Consider the following 18,650-nt stretch of genomic DNA (forward strand, 5'->3'; position numbering starts at 1 on the left):
GCTTTACTGCATTCTGATTGTAGTCTGGATTTAAATTCCTCCGTGTGTGTGTGTGTGTGTGTGTGTGTGTGTGTGTGTGTGTGTGTGTGTGTGTGTGTGTGTTTGTAGGAACTTGAGCTCAGTGAATGAGAGGACAAGACAGAAGATGAGAGACATGCGAGGTCTGGTGGACTCTCTGGTGTCCTACATAACACAAGAGGACATGACTGAGGACAAGGTAACAGCCTGTGGCATTTTTATAATCTTTAATTAACGGTGACTGTCAAATTAAGTTTGACTACTACAATATATGTGGTATTTCTTGTAAATTGCAAACATTTGGAATATCAACAGCCTTTGTCTTTATTACAGTGCTGTTACAACAGTGTGCACACATTATTGTGTTGAACATTTCATTTTAAATAGGTAAAATTGCCATTTTTGTCCATCGATCTACACTCACGAACCAATAATGACACGGTCAAATTGAGTTAAAAAAAATCTGTGCTGAAATCTCATATTTACAAACTTACTCAGACCTGTTGCTGTGGGACGGCTTTAGAATGGGTCGAGCCTCATTCACGAAAACGCAAGCCGTGCATTTAGCAGCTCAGAGGTTGTCTTTCGGTGGGTGAGACTAAGGGCTCTTAAGTTAATGATCTAAACTCAGTGAGCAACTGCATTTCTCCCTGCACCAGAAAGTTCAAAGCTTTTTTTTTATCATTAAATAGTCAATGGTAATATTACCTGCTACACTGGAATTTCACCGGATGTTTAACTTGGATAAGCCTTTAACGAACTGGCAGATGACTGATTAACATGCAGCTTCTGTTAAACATCAACATGAACACCTCCTGCACCTGATTGAGCAAACATGTTGGAGGAGGTTCTCAGTGCTAAGACTGAAAGTTAATGGTGCCTGTTCTCATATTGTATCTAAACTCAAGGATGTGATTTTGAATACATTTGAGTGAAGCAAATCATACTGAGTCATGCTGATGTCAGCATTTAGCCCTTCCCCTCTGTGTTTTGCTGACAGGACCACTTTCAAATCCTTGTACTTCAATTCCCATCAACTCTAAGTTAACGTGAGCTAAATCTGTGTGAACTGTTAACTAGCTGAAGGATCGCTCTCATTTGCTTTAGATTTGTCCCAAATGTTGGTGATTACATGAGATGGTTCGGTTTTCAATAAATAAATACAATAAAATTTGGCAATTTAGGGATACTCAGACAAACCAAGAACGTCAGCTGTGCAACATCACCAACATCTTGTATCCTGATGGAGGTCATTTCATATTTGGATCATATCACCACAGGGTTACTCATCATTAGACACGCCTGTTCTCCGGCGTGTTAATCAGGGTGGTTTTGTTGCAGATGTCAGACACAGTTGCATAATTTATGATCATAAGAGTACAAGCTTCTACCCAGATTTGGAGTTAACATGGTTCACTATTAACTCAGTATAGTTAGTTAGTTAACGTACATTTGCCTCCACTCTTTTCTGTCCAGGGTTTGGAGAATTCCCTGTGTGTGATGAGGAATCTGTCCTACCAGCTGTACACGGAGCTTCCTTCATCAGTGCGACTCCGCCTGGAGGGCCAATCGAGAGCTTCTGCCTCCCAACACATTGACACCATTGGTTGCTTTACTATGTACAACAAAAAAAACTCACAGGTAAAATTTATCACACTAATAAAATCACACTCCTGTCTCCAAGTATCAAAACATCTCCCCCTTTACTGCAAAACAATAAATCTGTTTAGTTCTTCTTGGCTTTGGCCAGAGGATAAACAATAATATTGAGTGAGCTTGTCCAGTTCGTCTGCGATGGCTCCACCTGTCACATCCCTCTAGCTGATGCTGCTGTGCTCTTATTCACTCACTTTGCTTTTGGTTGTTGTAATTTTCTTTATGCTCACATCAGTTTTAGCCAGATAAACACTCTTGCATAGGTCCAATGTTTTTCATTCACTTATACATCTCAATGGAGGCCCTAGATACTGAAAAGACAGTAAATTCAGCTATTTCTTCACCATAGTAATTTTGTCTGCTTATTCCACAACCACCATTGTGTTTGGGGATTTTTAAAGACAACATCAACACTATCCATCCAGTTTTGTCCTGCTCTGGGTTGCATTCTCAGTTATACAATACAATCATTGTTTACGTGTCAGGGGGCAAGTCAGTTTGCCACTGTGACCTGCATGTATCAGGTATACAACCACCGGTCTTTAATTATATAAGCCATGTATCTTACCTTACCTTAGCTGCACTGTCACAATAAGATATTTATTCTGTTTCAACAGCAAGTGTACTGTGCTGGAGCCATTTCTGTGAAAGTGATATTTCAAAATATGTGACCAAACGAGCGTGTAAAAGTTAAGCTTAAAGTCATGCTAATGACATAGAGCAGCTCAGCCCCCTCTTAGGTATCTCAACATTAGTCAGATAATAAGTGGCCCAGTAGATAGAGACCTTAGAAGTGGCCTCAGGTCCACGGGGAGTTTGCAATACAATCTACAGAAGCTCCGATCAGATTACACATCTCAATAGCAAGCAATGGAGGCTAATGGAGAGTCAACATCAGGCTCCATGTTACACGTATGTTCTCATTATCACCCTTAGAGTGAAGAAAAGTGCACACGTGTTTTTTACAACCCAGTCTCATCAGAAAACGTTCAGTGGCAACGTTGGTCCACTTGGAACGACGTTACCATCTCACAATCTGGCCTCTCAGAGTGTGAGATGGTAACATTTTTCAGCCCATTGTTTTGCATTGGCGTGTTCTCATGTCACGTGACTCACAAGTGCCCGTCTGCGGAGAGGAAAACATGGCGGATATTCCTTGTTTTCTCAGATAAAAATATAGTTTTGTAACTTAGTTTGGGCATAAAAATACATTCTGACACCATTTCTAGCGAGAAATGTGCTCTTTGCTTCCACAGTCTTCAGCCAGTTCGTGCTTATGATAAATATTTTAATAGTTATCACGAATGTTTTTATCGTTGCTATGAGGGTTGCTATGACGCTGCCATGCCAGCACGGCGCAGCGTGCTGTTAAAATCACCGTCCCTGCGTGGTGTCCTTCAGTGATCGTGAATGTTATTCACGTTATATAATATTAATATTTGAGGCTAGATTACACCTCTAATGCGAAGGATCCTGCGAGACCGTTCATCCCAAAGGGGGACCGACTGCGCCACGGACGGACTGGGCGAGCGGAACTGACGTGTGGCTTTTAGTAAACATCCGGACCTTTAACTCTGGGCTGCGTAGTAACCACTGAGTGCTTGGAAGACAAACAATGTCATCTTCCTTCTGTCAGGTGAGTAGTTTATTGTTTTTAAAGATCGTTACGATCTAGGTTTACAGTCCGAGTGCTGAGACATCGGATGCGGAGTCCGTTGATACACACAATGCTAATCTTCAGCTAATACGCCATTGTTAGCCACATGCTACAGCCCACCGTAGCCTGTGCTACCTGGGAGGTGAATACATGGTTGTTGAAACCAGTTCAAGACGCTTAGCTCATCATTGAGGGACGCTACAATATAAATATAAACATGAATTTGATTTATGAATGCTTTAGATTAATAAGGAGTGTATTTCTCTACCATTACTCCAAAATATCAGATCAATTTGGTTTAATGTATAGTATGCAATATGACAATAATGTTTCCATGTTATGGAGTTGCAATTCATTTTATAAAACAATTCCTATGTTCTGTTTTTTAATCAAGGAGGATCCAAGTGAAGCGACAGGAGTTTCATTAACGTCAATAACTTGGACCGACCAGTTTGTTTTGCTTGATGAAGAGCAGGAAGGGCAGCCTGGAGAGAAAGAGAAGCCGGGTTGAGCCCACTACCATCATCGACGTACCACGAGGAAGATGAGGGAGAGAAATGATCCTACCATTAAAGAGGTACTTTTAAGTTACATACCAGAAACACCATTTTATATAATATGCCAAATATACATTTTTATAAAATCCCCAAAGTACGCTTGCTGACATACAAGTTAATATCACACTGACAGAATTTTGATCAATTATGCTTCCCTGCTGTGATTGTTTAACTGGGAAAACAACTTTTTCCAGAGGAAGGCAAGTCAATTTAAGGAATACATGTTCAAAGTTTTCCTCTGTTATGTATAATGATGACCCCCATCAAACATAATGTTAGCAATCTTTACACCTTTTAATTTATTCTGATTATTTCTGTCTACATGTGTGAATTTGCCTTCATTAGTTTCAGAAAAGAGCGATGATGTATCGGTCACGGGGCGGCAGCACGAGACTCCGCAAACTAGTCTGTAAGCAAAGTAGACGAAGGCATCGAGGTTGCGGCCTGCCATCATTGTTATTTTGCTTAAGGGACTGAATATGTATCATGTAGAAATATTAGCATTTCCCTTATGCTAATATCCCTTATATAGACAGCAAGATTAGCGGAGTCATACAACGCAGTGCGGTAATTCTAGTGTAGTTTTTTTTTAATAAATGGGTTATCTTTTTTTACAATCTACAAAAAGTTATCTATACATTTGGTCACAGAATGTTACACAAATAAATTGCCATTAAAGTTGGCATCTTGCTGTCTCGCCAGTCTGACGATGCATCTGAAGCGTCCATCAAGGGCGTTCTGCAGGTAATTTGGATTGTTTGTTTCTTGTGAAGAGGAGAATAACATGAATTCATACCAATATCAGTTTACAATCAAACCTTTTTGTGTTAACCTTGTGTAAACAGAGTCAAAGGACATTGTACAACAATGACACACATTTTCCACAGTACCTGTCGTTCACTACTGAACTTCTGACACCCATTACTGGACTGTGTCTTCCTGTAGAATGGTGATGTTCTCACCGTTCTTTTCACAGTCTGTCAAAACAAAATTAGAGTTACAAATGTTAATGCCCCACAACCCATTGCCGATACGGTTGTATTTGCACACCACATCGGACCAAAACAAAACTGCAGTCTGTGAAACAAGCAGTTTTGGTAGATATAAGGGAAATGCTAATATTTCTACATGATACATATTCAGTCCCTTAAGCAAAATAACAATGATGGCAGGCCGCAACCTCGATGCCTTCGTCTACTTTGCTTACAGACTAGTTTGCGGAGTCTCGTGCTGCCGCCCCGTGACCGATACATCATCGCTCTTTTCTGAAACTAATGAAGGCAAATTCACACATGTAGACAGAAATAATCAGAATAAATTAAAAGGTGTAAAGATTGCTAACATTATGTTTGATGGGGGTCATCATTATACATAACAGAGGAAAACTTTGAACATGTATTCCTTAAATTGACTTGCCTTCCTTTGGAAAAAGTTGTTTTCCCAGTTAAACAATCACAGCAGGGAAGCATGATTGATCAAAATTCTGTCAGTGTGATATTAACTTGTATGTCAGCAAGCGTACTTTGGGGATTTTATAAAAATGTATATTTGGCATATTATATAAAATGGTGTTTCTGGTATGTAACTTAAAAGTACCTCTTTAATGGTAGGATCATTTCTCTCCCTCATCTTCCTCGTGGTACGTCGATGATGGTAGTGGGCTCAACCCGGCTTCTCTTTCTCTCCAGGCTGCCCTTCCTGCTCTTCATCAAGCAAAACAAAGTGTTCGGTCCAAGTTATTGACGTTAATGAAACTCCTGTAGCTTCACTTGGATCCTCCTTGATTAAAAAACAGAACATAGGAATTGTTTTATAAAATGAATTGCAACTCCATAACATGGAAACATTATTGTCATATTGCATACTATACATTAAACCAAATTGATCTGATATTTTGGAGTAATGGTAGAGAAATACACTCCTTATTAATCTAAAGCATTCATAAATCAAATTCATGTTAATATTTATATTGTAGCGTCCCTCAATGATGAGCAAAGCGTCTTGAACTGGTTTCAACAACCATGTATTCACCTCCCAGGTAGCACAGGCTACGGTGGGCTGTAGCATGTGGCTAACAATGCCGTATTAGCTGAAGATTAGCATTGTGTGTATCAACGGACTCCGCATCCGCTGTCTCAGGACTCGGACTGTAAACCTAGATCGTAACGATCTTTAAAAACAATAAACTACTCACCTGACAGAAGGAAGATGACATTGTTTGTCTTCCAAGCACTCAGTGGTTACTACGCAGCCCAGAGTTAAAGGTCCGGATGTTTACTAAAAGCCACATGTCAGTTCCGCTCGCCCAGTCCGTCCGTGGCGCAGTCGGTCCCCCTTTGGCATGAACGGTCTCGCAGGATCCTTCGCATTAGAGGTGTAATCTAGCCTCAAATATTAATATTATATAACGTGAATAACATTCACGATCACTGAAGGACACCACGCAGGGACGGTGATTTTAACAGCACGCTGTGCTGTGCTGGCATGGCAGCGTCATAGCAATCCTCATAGCAACGATAAAAACATTCGTGATAACTATTAAAATATTTATCATAAGCACGAACTGGCTGAAGACTGTGGAAGCAAAGAGCACATTTCTCGCTAGAAATGGTGTCAGAATGTATTTTTATGCCCAAACTAAGTTACAAAACTATATTTTTATCTGAGAAAACAAGGAATATCCGCCATGTTTTCCTCTCCGCAGACGGGCGCTTGTGAGTCACGTGACGTGAGAACACGCCAATGCAAAACAATGGGCTGACAAAATGTTACCATCTCACATTCTGAGAGGCCAGATTGTGAGATGGTAACGTCGTTCCAAGTGGACCAACGTTGCCACTGAACGTTTTCTGATGAGACTGGGTTGGTTTTTTATGTGATAGACCATTGCTGAGAGGAGATTATTAGCCAGGTTACATAAAGGAGGGATAGGGAGGACAATTCTGCTTCACTGAGGCCTGAGTTTGGTGCTGCCCTGTTCCTGTTTGTGCATCTGCTCAATACTAAAGTCTAGAGGGAAATTTATGTGTCTTGACGAGTCCTGACTGGACTACATGAGAAACTCCTGTTGAAGAGTCTCCAAAGGATACCTAATGTTTCTGGTTGGAATCTGCTCCTTGACAAAAGGTCTTGAAAACAAATGGCCACATTGACTGTGCATTTAAACCCCTCCCCCTGAACAGTGATTGTCCTAACAGGGTTTTACGAGGGTAACTAGGCACCACAGGTCCCATACTTACAGCAATGGGAGCTTATGAGAAAAACGTGGTTGAATCAAATAGTCTTAGCAGATTTATATTACCAGGACTATCTTTACCCAGCGATATAATAACAACCCTGTTTGTTTATTCCTATTCCTACCATGGGAAGCTCAAGGGCTTCTGCTGTAGCCGTCATTTCTTCTGGTGTTTAGCAATTAAAATGAATTTGCTAGAAACATTTCAAAAGTCAGTCAAAGTCATCTAAAGTAGTTAACTTTAGTTTAATTAGCAAGAGTACAAGATGGCCGACATTATGACACGATTGACCCCTGGTGGCTGGCTGACATATATCGTGCCTCCTCCTATGTTAGCAAATGGCCCAACAGCTTAGACTGACTAGAGATTGGTGTTGTATGTGTACCGCAGGGACTTTAATAGCATGCTCCATCCCCCAATTGTACTGACCTAATCAGCGCAAGATACAGGGGTCATTTAAGGCTAGCGGGACAAGCAGACACATTATCTATCTTTATTTAATACCGGGGTGGGCTTCGATTTAACGTTTGAACAAGCATTTATTGCCATGCAGAAGAGAAGGTGATGGTGAATATTTTAAGTCGTTTGGCATTTCAGAACCCTCTGTGATGTCATCAGGACTAGAAAGGGATGAAGCACGATGTTGAATGGGATCCCCCCCAGGTTCTAGAATCTAGACACTGGTGATGGTTGAGGATCCTGATAGGGTGATGATGACTCTGCTGAAGACTGGAGGAGATTTGGGTAGAGGCATGTTACAGCGGATTGCTTAAATCTGCCAAAGAGAGGAGAAGAGATTTAAAGTTGAAAGCAACCGTATGATTGGCTGGAAGAGAGTGTGGCAGAATTGCCCCTCATAGAAAAAAGTGCTGCCCATAGATGCACTGTATGAATGTGTGTTTGACTGGGTGGATGGCAAAAAACATAGAGTTTAGAAAAACTCTCTAAAATACAGACCATTTACCTTTTACAACTGGCTCTGCTAGTCAACGTTTTCTTTTTAGCTGACAACCTCTATTTTCCCTGAGGCAGTAATGTCTGATAACTCCATGGTGTTGTTGGTTTCTGAGCTGCTATGCTTGTCGCACCTCCAGGCTGTGTGTGTCCATTCTGATGTGGGTGTCTTATAAATATTCTACCCTTCCTTTGCCTTTTCTTAAAAGCAGGTTGTACACATGCACAAGGCCCATAATATTATACAAGAGAAAAACTTTCATCATAAAACCTGCTTGAGAATGTATTCTACTGTACATTAAATAAACAATATTCTTTTCATTTTTCTTCTCTCCACTGCAGCGTAACCAGAACCTGACCATACTGTCGGAGGTGTCCCGACAACCTAAAGGTTCTGAGTGGCTGTGGCACCCAAAGGTGGTGGAGATGTACAAGAGTGTTCTACAAAACAGGGACATCAGCTCCACCAGCCGTGAGGCTGCCATAGGAGCCCTGCAAAATATCACCACAGGAGAGGCCTGGGTAGGCCCTTAACTATCACAGGAACTAAGCTTGTACTCTATATTCATGTAAAATGAATTAATTTATTGTTGCTTTGAAATTGGATCCTTCAAGAGCAGATAGACAACAAAATGATGAGAAGAGAATCTCACTCAGGCTGATGTGATGTGTTTCCCTCTCTGCCAGTGGTCATCAGTGCTGAGTGGTGTGGTGATGGAGCAGGAGAGGATGTTGCCCATCCTGCTGGATCTGTTAGACACCAACAGTGAGATGGAGCTGAGACCTTTGACTGGCCTGCTGAAAAATCTGGCCGGACACTCAGCGAACAAAGACCACATGGGTAAGACACTATCAAAATCATTCAAGGTCTTCCTCTTCCTGTCATGCATAAAATATAAAACATTAATCTAACAACAAAAAAGTCAGATCCCTAACCCATTCATTTTTAGAAACTCCTTTGGCAGCAGTTACAGCTTTGTAAAGTAAAAGTTTTCAGGGTTTTCAATTGTGAAAAAATGCTAGGAAAACCACCATTTCCTCTTTGTCCTTGCAGCTAAGAACATGGTGAATGCTCTTGTGTCCAAGCTGCCATGTGATGGTCTACAGAAAACCCTGTCCAGCGAGGTAGTGTCCAATTTGTGTGCAGCACTCAATCACCTGGTCACCTGCAGTACTATAGCAGCACGAGACATCTCCTACTTCAATGGCCTTCCCAAACTGGTGGGCATTAAGACCTTACATGATAACAGGTAGGACTGAATTCCACTACAATGTGAAAACTATCAGTGTCGTACAGTGAGAAAAAAGAACTGGTGCTTTAGAAAGCAGGAAAAGTACCAAATATAAACTCCCAAATAATATCATAAAACTGCTTAATTTAATCAGCTTTTCCAGGCTCTGTATAATTGGTCAAGGTTTTTTAGGTTCAACAATCCTTCTGATACACCAGGGCTTCGACCTCCTAGTTTCCTGTTTACTTTACATATTCTGGAGTTGTTATTCCACATCGGCCAGTGGCCAGACAACAATATAACCTTCAGCCAATTATCTGCTCATTTTTAGTGTTTATCAGTGAGTCCCCCCCCCTCTCCCGCTTATGCTCTGGAATTTCCTCCTTGTTAATCCTCCTTGTTTTCCCTGTTTCTCACTGTGTCTTGGTTTAGCCCTGGGAGTATTAAAACTGCCAAAGCGGCCTCAACTGTGCTCTACAATATGTTCCAGTACAACAAGCTGCACAAAGACTACAAACAGGTGAGAACCACAGCTGCTGATAACAAAAACCATTCAAATGTTGAACACAAACTATAGCTGCAACCATGGTTCCTTTTTGAAAGAGCTGGCTAAGCAGCAACAACAAACAAATCTTGGTTCAGGACAAAAGAGTGCAGGTTCAACAAAGTGCTGCTTGCTCACAAAGACATCGGACAATAGAATTACATTATATGTCAACATTTTTTCCCATTTGAATAAAGCATTAGATATTTAAACATCCGCTAGGATGTGGAAGTAGGGCTCTGTGTCATAGCTCAGACGTTTGTAACATGAAGAGTTTTAAATCTTGAGGATCTGCCAGAGAATTAAAGCATATTCACTTGTTAACTTGGAAGCGTTGTACACCAGAGTATTTTAAGTAAAAAGTACTCTGAGTGGAGGCTGTTTTCTCCCTCAGTGAGTCTGGTTCCTCACACCATTATGAAGAGTCACTGTGAGGCCTTCAGAATTCAGAGTCAGCCAAAACCTCATGAAGTGTTTGCAGAGAACTGAACAACACTGGTACTGTCATGTGACCTGACAGTCAACTTACTGAATGGTTCAGGGTTACTTAAGTTGAAACCAGTTGGAAGCCACATCACTAAAGTCTCCATTCAAATTGTTGCGCCCTTGGTTTTGTAAGACAGGCTTCCAAGACATTAACTTCCCCCATTATGTCCAGACAAGTGTCCTGTTTTCTTGCACAGCTGGTATTGTTTCTGACTCACTTTCAAGTCTCAGTTATTTATGTTCTCCTTCTGGTCCATGGCACTTTGGCAGCGACTCACTCCCTGACAGAGACATTTCAGCGAATGTGTTAGATAACGTTTCTACATCGTGCTCATCAAAATAAAGTTAGATACAAACATTAGAATTTTTTGAGACAAGCAAATGTTTTACTTCTGAGAGCATTTCCAAGTTTCGTATTCCATTACTTTTCCTGATGTTTTAGATTTTGTGATCATATCGTTACGCAGTGGCGGCTGGTGATAACATTTATTGGGTGGTGTCACAGAGCATTGTGTGTGTGTGTGTGTGTGTGTGTGTGTGTGTGTGTGTGTGTGTGTGTGTGTGTGTGTGTGTGTGTGAACTGAAGCCAGACTCATTAAAAACATCCCAACTCACAATATGACAGTCCTGTAACCTTCATCGAAATTGTAGCCTCATTGTGACTGTGGGAACTTTCATGGCATTTGCATTTCTCAGAGAGATGTTTTAGGTCACGCAAAACAGCAAACAGCTGAAGCAGTAGAAGTCATTACTTACACCATCCAGTTAATCATCTGTGTTTCTCATAACGGGAGCAGCAGAAGGTGTAAGCTCGTCCTCATCGCTTGCTGCTGAATTTGTAAATCAGGTCGGCCCGGACCAAGCTCCTTTATCCTCTTAGTTTCTTGTTGGGGTGTTTTTGTAAACAAATCACTGTATTTATCGCATTTCCATTTGAAGTAGCAACATGTTTGCCGGTCAGCATTGTTGTGGAATTCAAGTTATTTTGTGATAATGATTTAACTGAATATCAAATATTGAATTCTGTTAAGTAGTTAATTTTTATTTATTTAATTCTTACTCATTGACACCCCTAATCATTCCCTAAAAAGATTTACTATTTTCTGTTTGTGCTCTGAGACAATAAAATCTCAGCCAAGTGTCATGAACAGATTTAAGAGGCAGAACTAAAAATAACATTTCCTGTTAATATGGTGTTTTATGTTGCTACGTTTGAATGAAGGCGTGAGCAGGGCTTGAAAATTGCGAGCAGAATGTGTGGGTGTTGGCTGACATTGTGCTGTGAGCCTTTATCTCCACCAGATGTTTTTCTGGTTTATGTTTGCACACATGTGTTTTTTATCCCACTAGACCTCCATTTCTCGCTTGCAATTGGTACCATCCCTCCCTCCTTCACTTTACTCTTCTATCCATGCCTTATCCAGGGATACTTGGCTCTGCAAACACAAAATACCTTCTCTGTAGCAGACTGTCAATACCGATAGAGTTACCAAAGTTCTGATGTGCGATGGGGTTGCTCTCACTCTGCAAACTAAGACACATTAGATAATCAGTGGTGATGAAGTTTTACTTTTGTTTCTTACTTTTTTCTTATTTACTCAAGAGGTCAGTCATCCAATTCTTCACTATCATCTTTTGAAATCTATATAGTAAGTATAGTGACATTTAATTCTGTAAGAGACAGGAGACAGAATACTGTCTGAAGAAGAATTTGAGATGTTGCTTCATGATGCAAAAGTAAAAGTCAAAGGCATTACTGAATTTTTTCCCCATATCACAATGGGAGTATTTTTTGGAATGAAGTCAAATATCTGCTAAAGAGTAAAACTTAGAACGGGTTTTCTCCGGGTTATTAAGTTAAAAATCCAAAATGAATGACGTGAACCAGCCAAGCAGCTCCTTTTATAGACAGCTATCTACTTTTAGTGGGAGAACTGGACTATAGAAAGCTAAAATTTTATGATTTGAGAGATTTGTTTATTTTTGTCCTACACAGTGACAACACTGCTCTATGTTCTGAATGCTGCTATCTCCTGAATATTCTCCTTCTGTCAGTCACTGCCTGTGTCTGGCTCTGGTTTTGTTAAGTTTGAGTTTTTGATAGACCACTCTCAGCAGGAATGAGAATCTGGCTGAGACATTGTGGGTTTGTCTCGCTTGAGCCTTCTGGGATGAATTAAAGAGGACTTTGGTTAGGTGGACTTGAAAGCCCGCTGTTATGCTCCTTCTGTATACAGAAAAAACAAAACACAACTGTCTCCACAGTCTGGGCTGTCTTCACAAGTCACAGAACAAACAACTGCCCCAAAGCATCTAGATAACCAGTGGATACACAGCCAAGAGCTTTGCAGTGGGGTCAGCTGTGGCCTAGAGGTAAGAGAAGCCACTTGGGACTAAAGGGTTTGAATACCTGAAATGACTGGGACTGTAGGCGGGGGGCGGTGAATGGGCGAAGCCCCTAAAACCCACAACTGATCCCTGGGAACTGCAGGTGAAATTTACCCACTACTCCTAGTGTGTGTGTGTGTGTGTGTGTGTGTGTGTGTGTGTGTGTGTGTGTGTGTGTGTGTGTGTGTGTCCACTGCTCTGGGAAAGGTTATATGCAGAGGTCACATTCCTTTGTCTGTAGAAAAAAAGGAAAGGCAAAATACAGGAATCTTCTGTTCATGCCTCCCAGAGGGCAACTCCTTCTCATTTGAGCCTTTTTTGTTTGAGCTTTCTTGACAAAATCAATGTGTCCTCATCTTAAAAGATAGACTGACAAGAAATGTCCTGAGTTTCCCCGAGAGGAGCACTACAGTGATTGTGTGGGGGGTGTCTGCTCCTGGCATTAGTCACCACTAGATGGCAGCACAAAGGGGATTCTTCAGGGGAATGTTTAAGTGTAGTTGCTCTCTAAACTGTCATTATCAAATTATCAATGGATCAAATGACAATGTCTAACCTGAAAGGTCATGCTCCGAGTGATAAACCCTAACTATCAAGCATTTGGTCTCACTTTGTTCAAGAAGTCTTCAAACTCATTGTCTAGGTTTTGTGGGCTGCTATTTCAGTTTGGGTTAAGTCTGCTTTTTATCAAGCTGCTCTTGTCATTGAAAAGGGTTTGATAAACCCTCTATGACCTGCATCCAACATCCAACATCACAACTGAAAGGTGGAGCATTTAGAAAATATGTTTTTCAAGATCTGGTGGAGAAAAAAACAGAGAAAAAAACTTAATTTAAAATATACATTTAGCTATTAAGCTATTGCGTTGAGTTAAACTGCTGCTTTCATATAAGTTGGTCTTTCCCTAACCTATTTTAGCCCTACCTGAACCATCGATCTCAGTGATGCCTAACCAAAACTAAGGACTTATCCCAAACCTAAAAATGCTGCACTTTGTGAAATGATCTGGGAAACACTATTCAAAGAGGCATGAGGCTTTGACACATGGGGGCAGTAAAGATTAGGTCAGGATGCTGATATAAGCCATAAAAAGAATTATATTCTGTTTATGATAAGCTTCTGCGATGCCTCAACCGCAAAAGTCTGCTCCCTTTGGTGTGAAATAGCCAGCATGGAAATGTGAACTATTTGTCTTAATGAAAAGTGCTGAATATTAATTGCATGAAACCACTAGTGTGTATAAGTTCCGAATATTTTTTTTAATGGATTATAAAAACTGGAAGCCAGTGTAATGATTTAAAAATGAGAGTAATTTAGCAACAGGGGTTTAAAGGTTCAGTGTTTGGAATTTAGTGACATCTAGTGGTGAGATTGCATGTTGCAGCTGAATGCCCCTCACCTCACCCTCCCCTTCAAAACATGAAGGAGAATGTTTGGTAGCCTTCAGTTGTCATAACAACTCAAAAGATGTTTAATTTGGGCTTGAGTATTTAAATATAAAGGGCACATTATAGGGTAAAGAAAACAAATTCGTATTGGGAAAGATGATGTATTGGGAAATTTCCATCACAATGATTAGACAATATATTCCATTTTTGCCATCAGATCACCTTCACCAAAATTGTAACCACTGGAACTTTAAATAAGCTGCACATGATTAAAGACCCAAAGGGGTGAAAAGTGGAAAGGTCTCTCTAACTTGATATGCTGTGCTGCACAGTAACATGCAGTAAATGGTAGAAGGCAGCACAAATGTCTAACCTAATCACTGCATCAGTCTTTGGAACGACCCTTATTGTTTGTCCACCATACCCAGTATTTGTATTGTTGCTTTGTGTTTTTCAGAAAGGATTTACCAGACAGGACTTCACAGATGCCACCATCTAGATTGTCACATGTAACATGCTTCTTTCTGAGCTTTTGACCTCTGGATCACAGCTGCTGAGAGGAAAAGAAGAGAAACGGCTTCAATGAGTTGTTCATGGAACTGTGACTGACTTACAGGAAAAGAAAAAAGAACAGCAGCCAATGGAAGAATGGACTTTAGGTTTGCCCTCATTTACGTGGTTCGCCCCCCAAATATATCTCTGTGTGTGTTAGGGTTTGACTGGGTTTTGACACTGACTCCATTTGTTTTGGATTGGTGGTGCTGATTGCTGACATGACAGTTTTAAAAACATTCATAATAAAATAGATTTTCACTCAGAGAAAATGCCAGGTGCAAAACAAACACCCCAAACCAGAAATTATATACATGGACATTTATTTTTGTATCATTAAGAGTAATTGCATAAACGTTTGGATCGAAATGTTCAAAAGGTTTCTAAGATTGACAAGGGAATGTAAATTGTTTTTGACACTGTGTCAAAGAAATATTTGAAGTTAGCATGCTAACCAGATAGCCTTTGCTCATCCTGTAACTGTCTCCCTAATACCACTTCATACCTCTAGAGGTAACAGTGAAGGGATTTTCTTTTTAAATCAATTTATTTGTATGTGTATAATTAAGCACTGCATCACTAGCATAAACAGAAAACAGAAAATATATTTAGAGAACAGTAACAGTGTATGCAGTGTGTTGTCAACATGTGGATGTTAGATTCAAATAATTATCCTGGATCAACTATATCAGTACATTTTCAAAGAGGGCTCAGCATGTCACTGAGTGAATCAGGAGCTTTTTACAGTGGAGCTCTCCTCATCAGTGTCCAAGAACATTTATCAGCTGGGCTGTGATTTACAGTTACTTTCTTGTTAAAATAACTTTAGAGATGAACAGAAACTATCATAAACTGATGGAAACGGTGAGCTGCTGAGAAAGTGCCCTTATGTACAGTGATTGTACTGTATAGACTACTTTTATACTGACCTGAATATCAGAGTTTGGTTTAGCAGCAGACTGAACACACTTCTGAATTCACTGAACCTTTGTGTGATGGGTTATCTTGCTGTTGTACACACTGCAGGAGTCATTAGGGAAAACGTGAACTTCTTGTGACTGACATAATTTCCACCCCTACATCTCAGCTGTAGTTAGCCTTAGTGAGCTAATCTTACCTCACCAACAAGCTTAGATCATTTACATAAACATTTGATAAATAGCAGAATGTTATCATTGTCACTGGGAGCATGTTTGCATGCTGGTATTATCATTTAGCTCAAGGCACCCAATTTAACTCACCATTGGTGTGTGGTGCATTATACGGATAGACGAGCAGAACTGGAAAACATACTACACTACCAACTACCCCCTTGCACACTGATGCTGCACCTTGTTAAGCCTTATGAGGCAAATTGTGATTTATGAATATTGGCTATACAAGATTTGACTCATTGGTTGATTGATTGATTGAAACATCCCAGGATTATTCACAATGTGCAAATGCAGCTTGACAAGCGTCAGCCTTCAGTCAAGAGACACTTCCACGAAAATGAAAGAATTGTAAGATGCAATTTCGGAGACGGCAGCCTAAGAGGGTAGTATGTACAGAATGCTGCTCTGAGATGGAAGGCCTGCACTTCAGTGTCACTCTAATCGGTGTCTACCTTTAGCTTCAACCTCTTTAGCACTTGCCTTACTAGTACCTTTAGCACATCAGATATCATGGCCGTTGGTCGTTACTATTATAACTATCTATTCTAGCCAGTAGGACAGAGAGTGATGGGTGAACAAAGTCACAGCAGGGATGAGAGAAGGGCTGGTGGAGAATTCAAAGAGCAAACAAGGGGATTTCTGTGGAAGGAGTGTTGGAGGGTGTGGACGATACTGCATCCCTGAAAAAGCCTTACAACTAGCAGAGAGGAAGGGCGGGCCCAGGCTGACGGAGGGAGTGAAAAACCTGGATCTCCAGTGGGATAAAGGGAAGAGATGGACTTGAACACAATGATCACCAAACACGAGTGAATGTTAGAGTGTCATTATACTGCTGATAGTTGTTCTCGTGAATTTCTTACATCCATTCTCTTCCCCTCCGACTTCGGGTGTAAAGCATGTCAAGCAAGTAGATGTGGATAGTAAAGTAGAACAGGGTTGTTTGGTGTGAATATGCAACATGTTTCGATTTCCTCTACTGTCGCTTTTTTAATTGTATCTATTGTCTGTCTGTAATTTTGTTATCTACATATGCCGCCTTGTTTACTGGTCATATGCTTTTATTAGTCTCTACGCTAATTTACCAGCTGTCTTATTGGAGAAAGTAACCTTTTAGAGTTTGAATATTCACTTCAGTTTTTCCAAACAATGACTTTCATGCAAATTTGCTCCAGTTTATTTGTAGATGTGAGAATCATCCCTTGCCTGTTGAGAGCAGAGGTTATCTCAACAAGCCCTTTGGGGTTTTACATCTGGCTTTATTGTCTGTAGTATTTCCTTTTGGATCATAAAATTTAGGCTCAGAGTTGAAATATTGTTGTTGCTGCCAATTTGTCTGAAGGAAAAGCTGAATGCATAATAAATAAATGTTGGTTAGACAGTTTAAAAACAGTGTTGACACTCTGTATTGAGACCTTGGAGTTTTTATATTCAAAGATATTAGCGTTGACCAGAGCTGATGCTAAGGATAAACATCAGACCACTAAAATAACAGATCAAAATCATATCCTTTCATTACAATACAAGCTGAAGGAAAGTTACAACTTCTCCGCAACTGCAATATGCGCGCAAGCTAGCTGGCGGATAACTTATTGCAGGACATACAAAAGCATGATGACAGGAAATGATGAGGCATTTGGGAATTTCTGCATTTTCCCCAGACATAAAATAACATGAATTAAAAGAGGCTTATCCACAACATAATGGAAAATAAACTTCTCTGGCTTCAAAAAGGTCAGAAAACGTCTGCAAAAACATCCAAACTTGTGGACTTGGCATTCAGAGAATTCGAGGCTGTGAACAGCACAAGACTCTATTATTTGGATTAACTCTCCCTGAGGCAATCCTAACAAAAGACACAACCAGGGCAAATTTGACCTTTTTAAAAAATTGCTAAAAAAGTCACTAAATATATATTTGCCCCACAGGGATCATGGGCTGAAGCTCTCGGAAAGTGACCACCACCACAAACTCCACACCTCCAACAAGAAACCATGGTCACAGTAGACTTACATATAGCACATTTAAGTTGTGTGTAAGAAGCTAGTGGCATCATAGTATTCAATCAATATTAGTATTGTTAATTAGAATTAGGTTATTAGAGCATGACAATTACTGAACCCACAGTGAATTGAATTTCTGTTTAGTTCTGTTGCATGTTACCTTATACCTTTAATCTACTACATTTTCTACATTAACAGCAAAGCAGGAAGCTACGCAATTCAAGAGGTAGTGAACCGAATCACACCATGAAGAGTTTAAATGTTAACGTGCTCAGCTATTCCAGATTTAAATATATGAGTTTTTCGTTTCCACACCAAATGGATTGAAGGGCTGCTCAGGCTGATCTTGGCTGACCTCTTGTGGTAGTGCTTGACCAGGTAATGATGTTCCACATAGCAAGTTATTTCTATGCCACTCACGGACAGTCACTGAACTGATTAAGTTACAAGTCTAGACTGGAGTGCAGTTCAAAAAAACAAAGTAAAAAATGTACCCTTGTATAAAGGACTGGTTACATAAGTTATGTTGTGGCCTAGTGGTCAAAGTGGTGGTTCTTCAACAAGAAGGTTGCCGGTTGAAACCCCACTCTCTCCCATCTGCATGCCGAAGTGTCTTTGGCAAGATACTTAACCCCTAAATGGCCCCTCATGAATGTTGAGTGTACTAATTGTAAGTCGCTTTGGACAAAAGCGTCAGCCAAATGACATGTAATTTACTCGTAGGGGTAGCATTTTTTTTTTATAGAAATCCCAATTTTCCTATCAGTTATCAGTCTAATCCAGCCGGTTCCTTCCTTTGAACACTCATTCAGTGCTATTTTAGGCATA

General features: G+C 40.4%; 1 protein-coding gene across 1 annotated transcript in view; it reads left to right on the forward strand.

Moving 5' to 3' along the window:
- LOC133955519 (plakophilin-3-like) overlaps window positions 1–17,209 on the forward strand; it is a 38,197-nt gene extending 20,988 nt beyond the window's left edge. The window contains exons 7-13 of the mRNA XM_062390389.1: window positions 109–217; window positions 1,495–1,659; window positions 8,421–8,600; window positions 8,766–8,919; window positions 9,133–9,328; window positions 9,743–9,830; window positions 14,574–17,209. Coding sequence (XP_062246373.1) covers window positions 109–217; window positions 1,495–1,659; window positions 8,421–8,600; window positions 8,766–8,919; window positions 9,133–9,328; window positions 9,743–9,830; window positions 14,574–14,615 — 934 coding nt within the window. The 3' untranslated portion in view covers window positions 14,616–17,209. The remainder of the gene's footprint in view (window positions 1–108; window positions 218–1,494; window positions 1,660–8,420; window positions 8,601–8,765; window positions 8,920–9,132; window positions 9,329–9,742; window positions 9,831–14,573) is intronic.
- The last annotated feature ends 1,441 nt before the right edge of the window (window positions 17,210–18,650 follow it).

The sequence above is a fragment of the Platichthys flesus genome, chromosome 1 (assembly GCF_949316205.1).
Source record: "Platichthys flesus chromosome 1, fPlaFle2.1, whole genome shotgun sequence".
NCBI lineage: Eukaryota > Metazoa > Chordata > Actinopteri > Pleuronectiformes > Pleuronectidae > Platichthys > Platichthys flesus.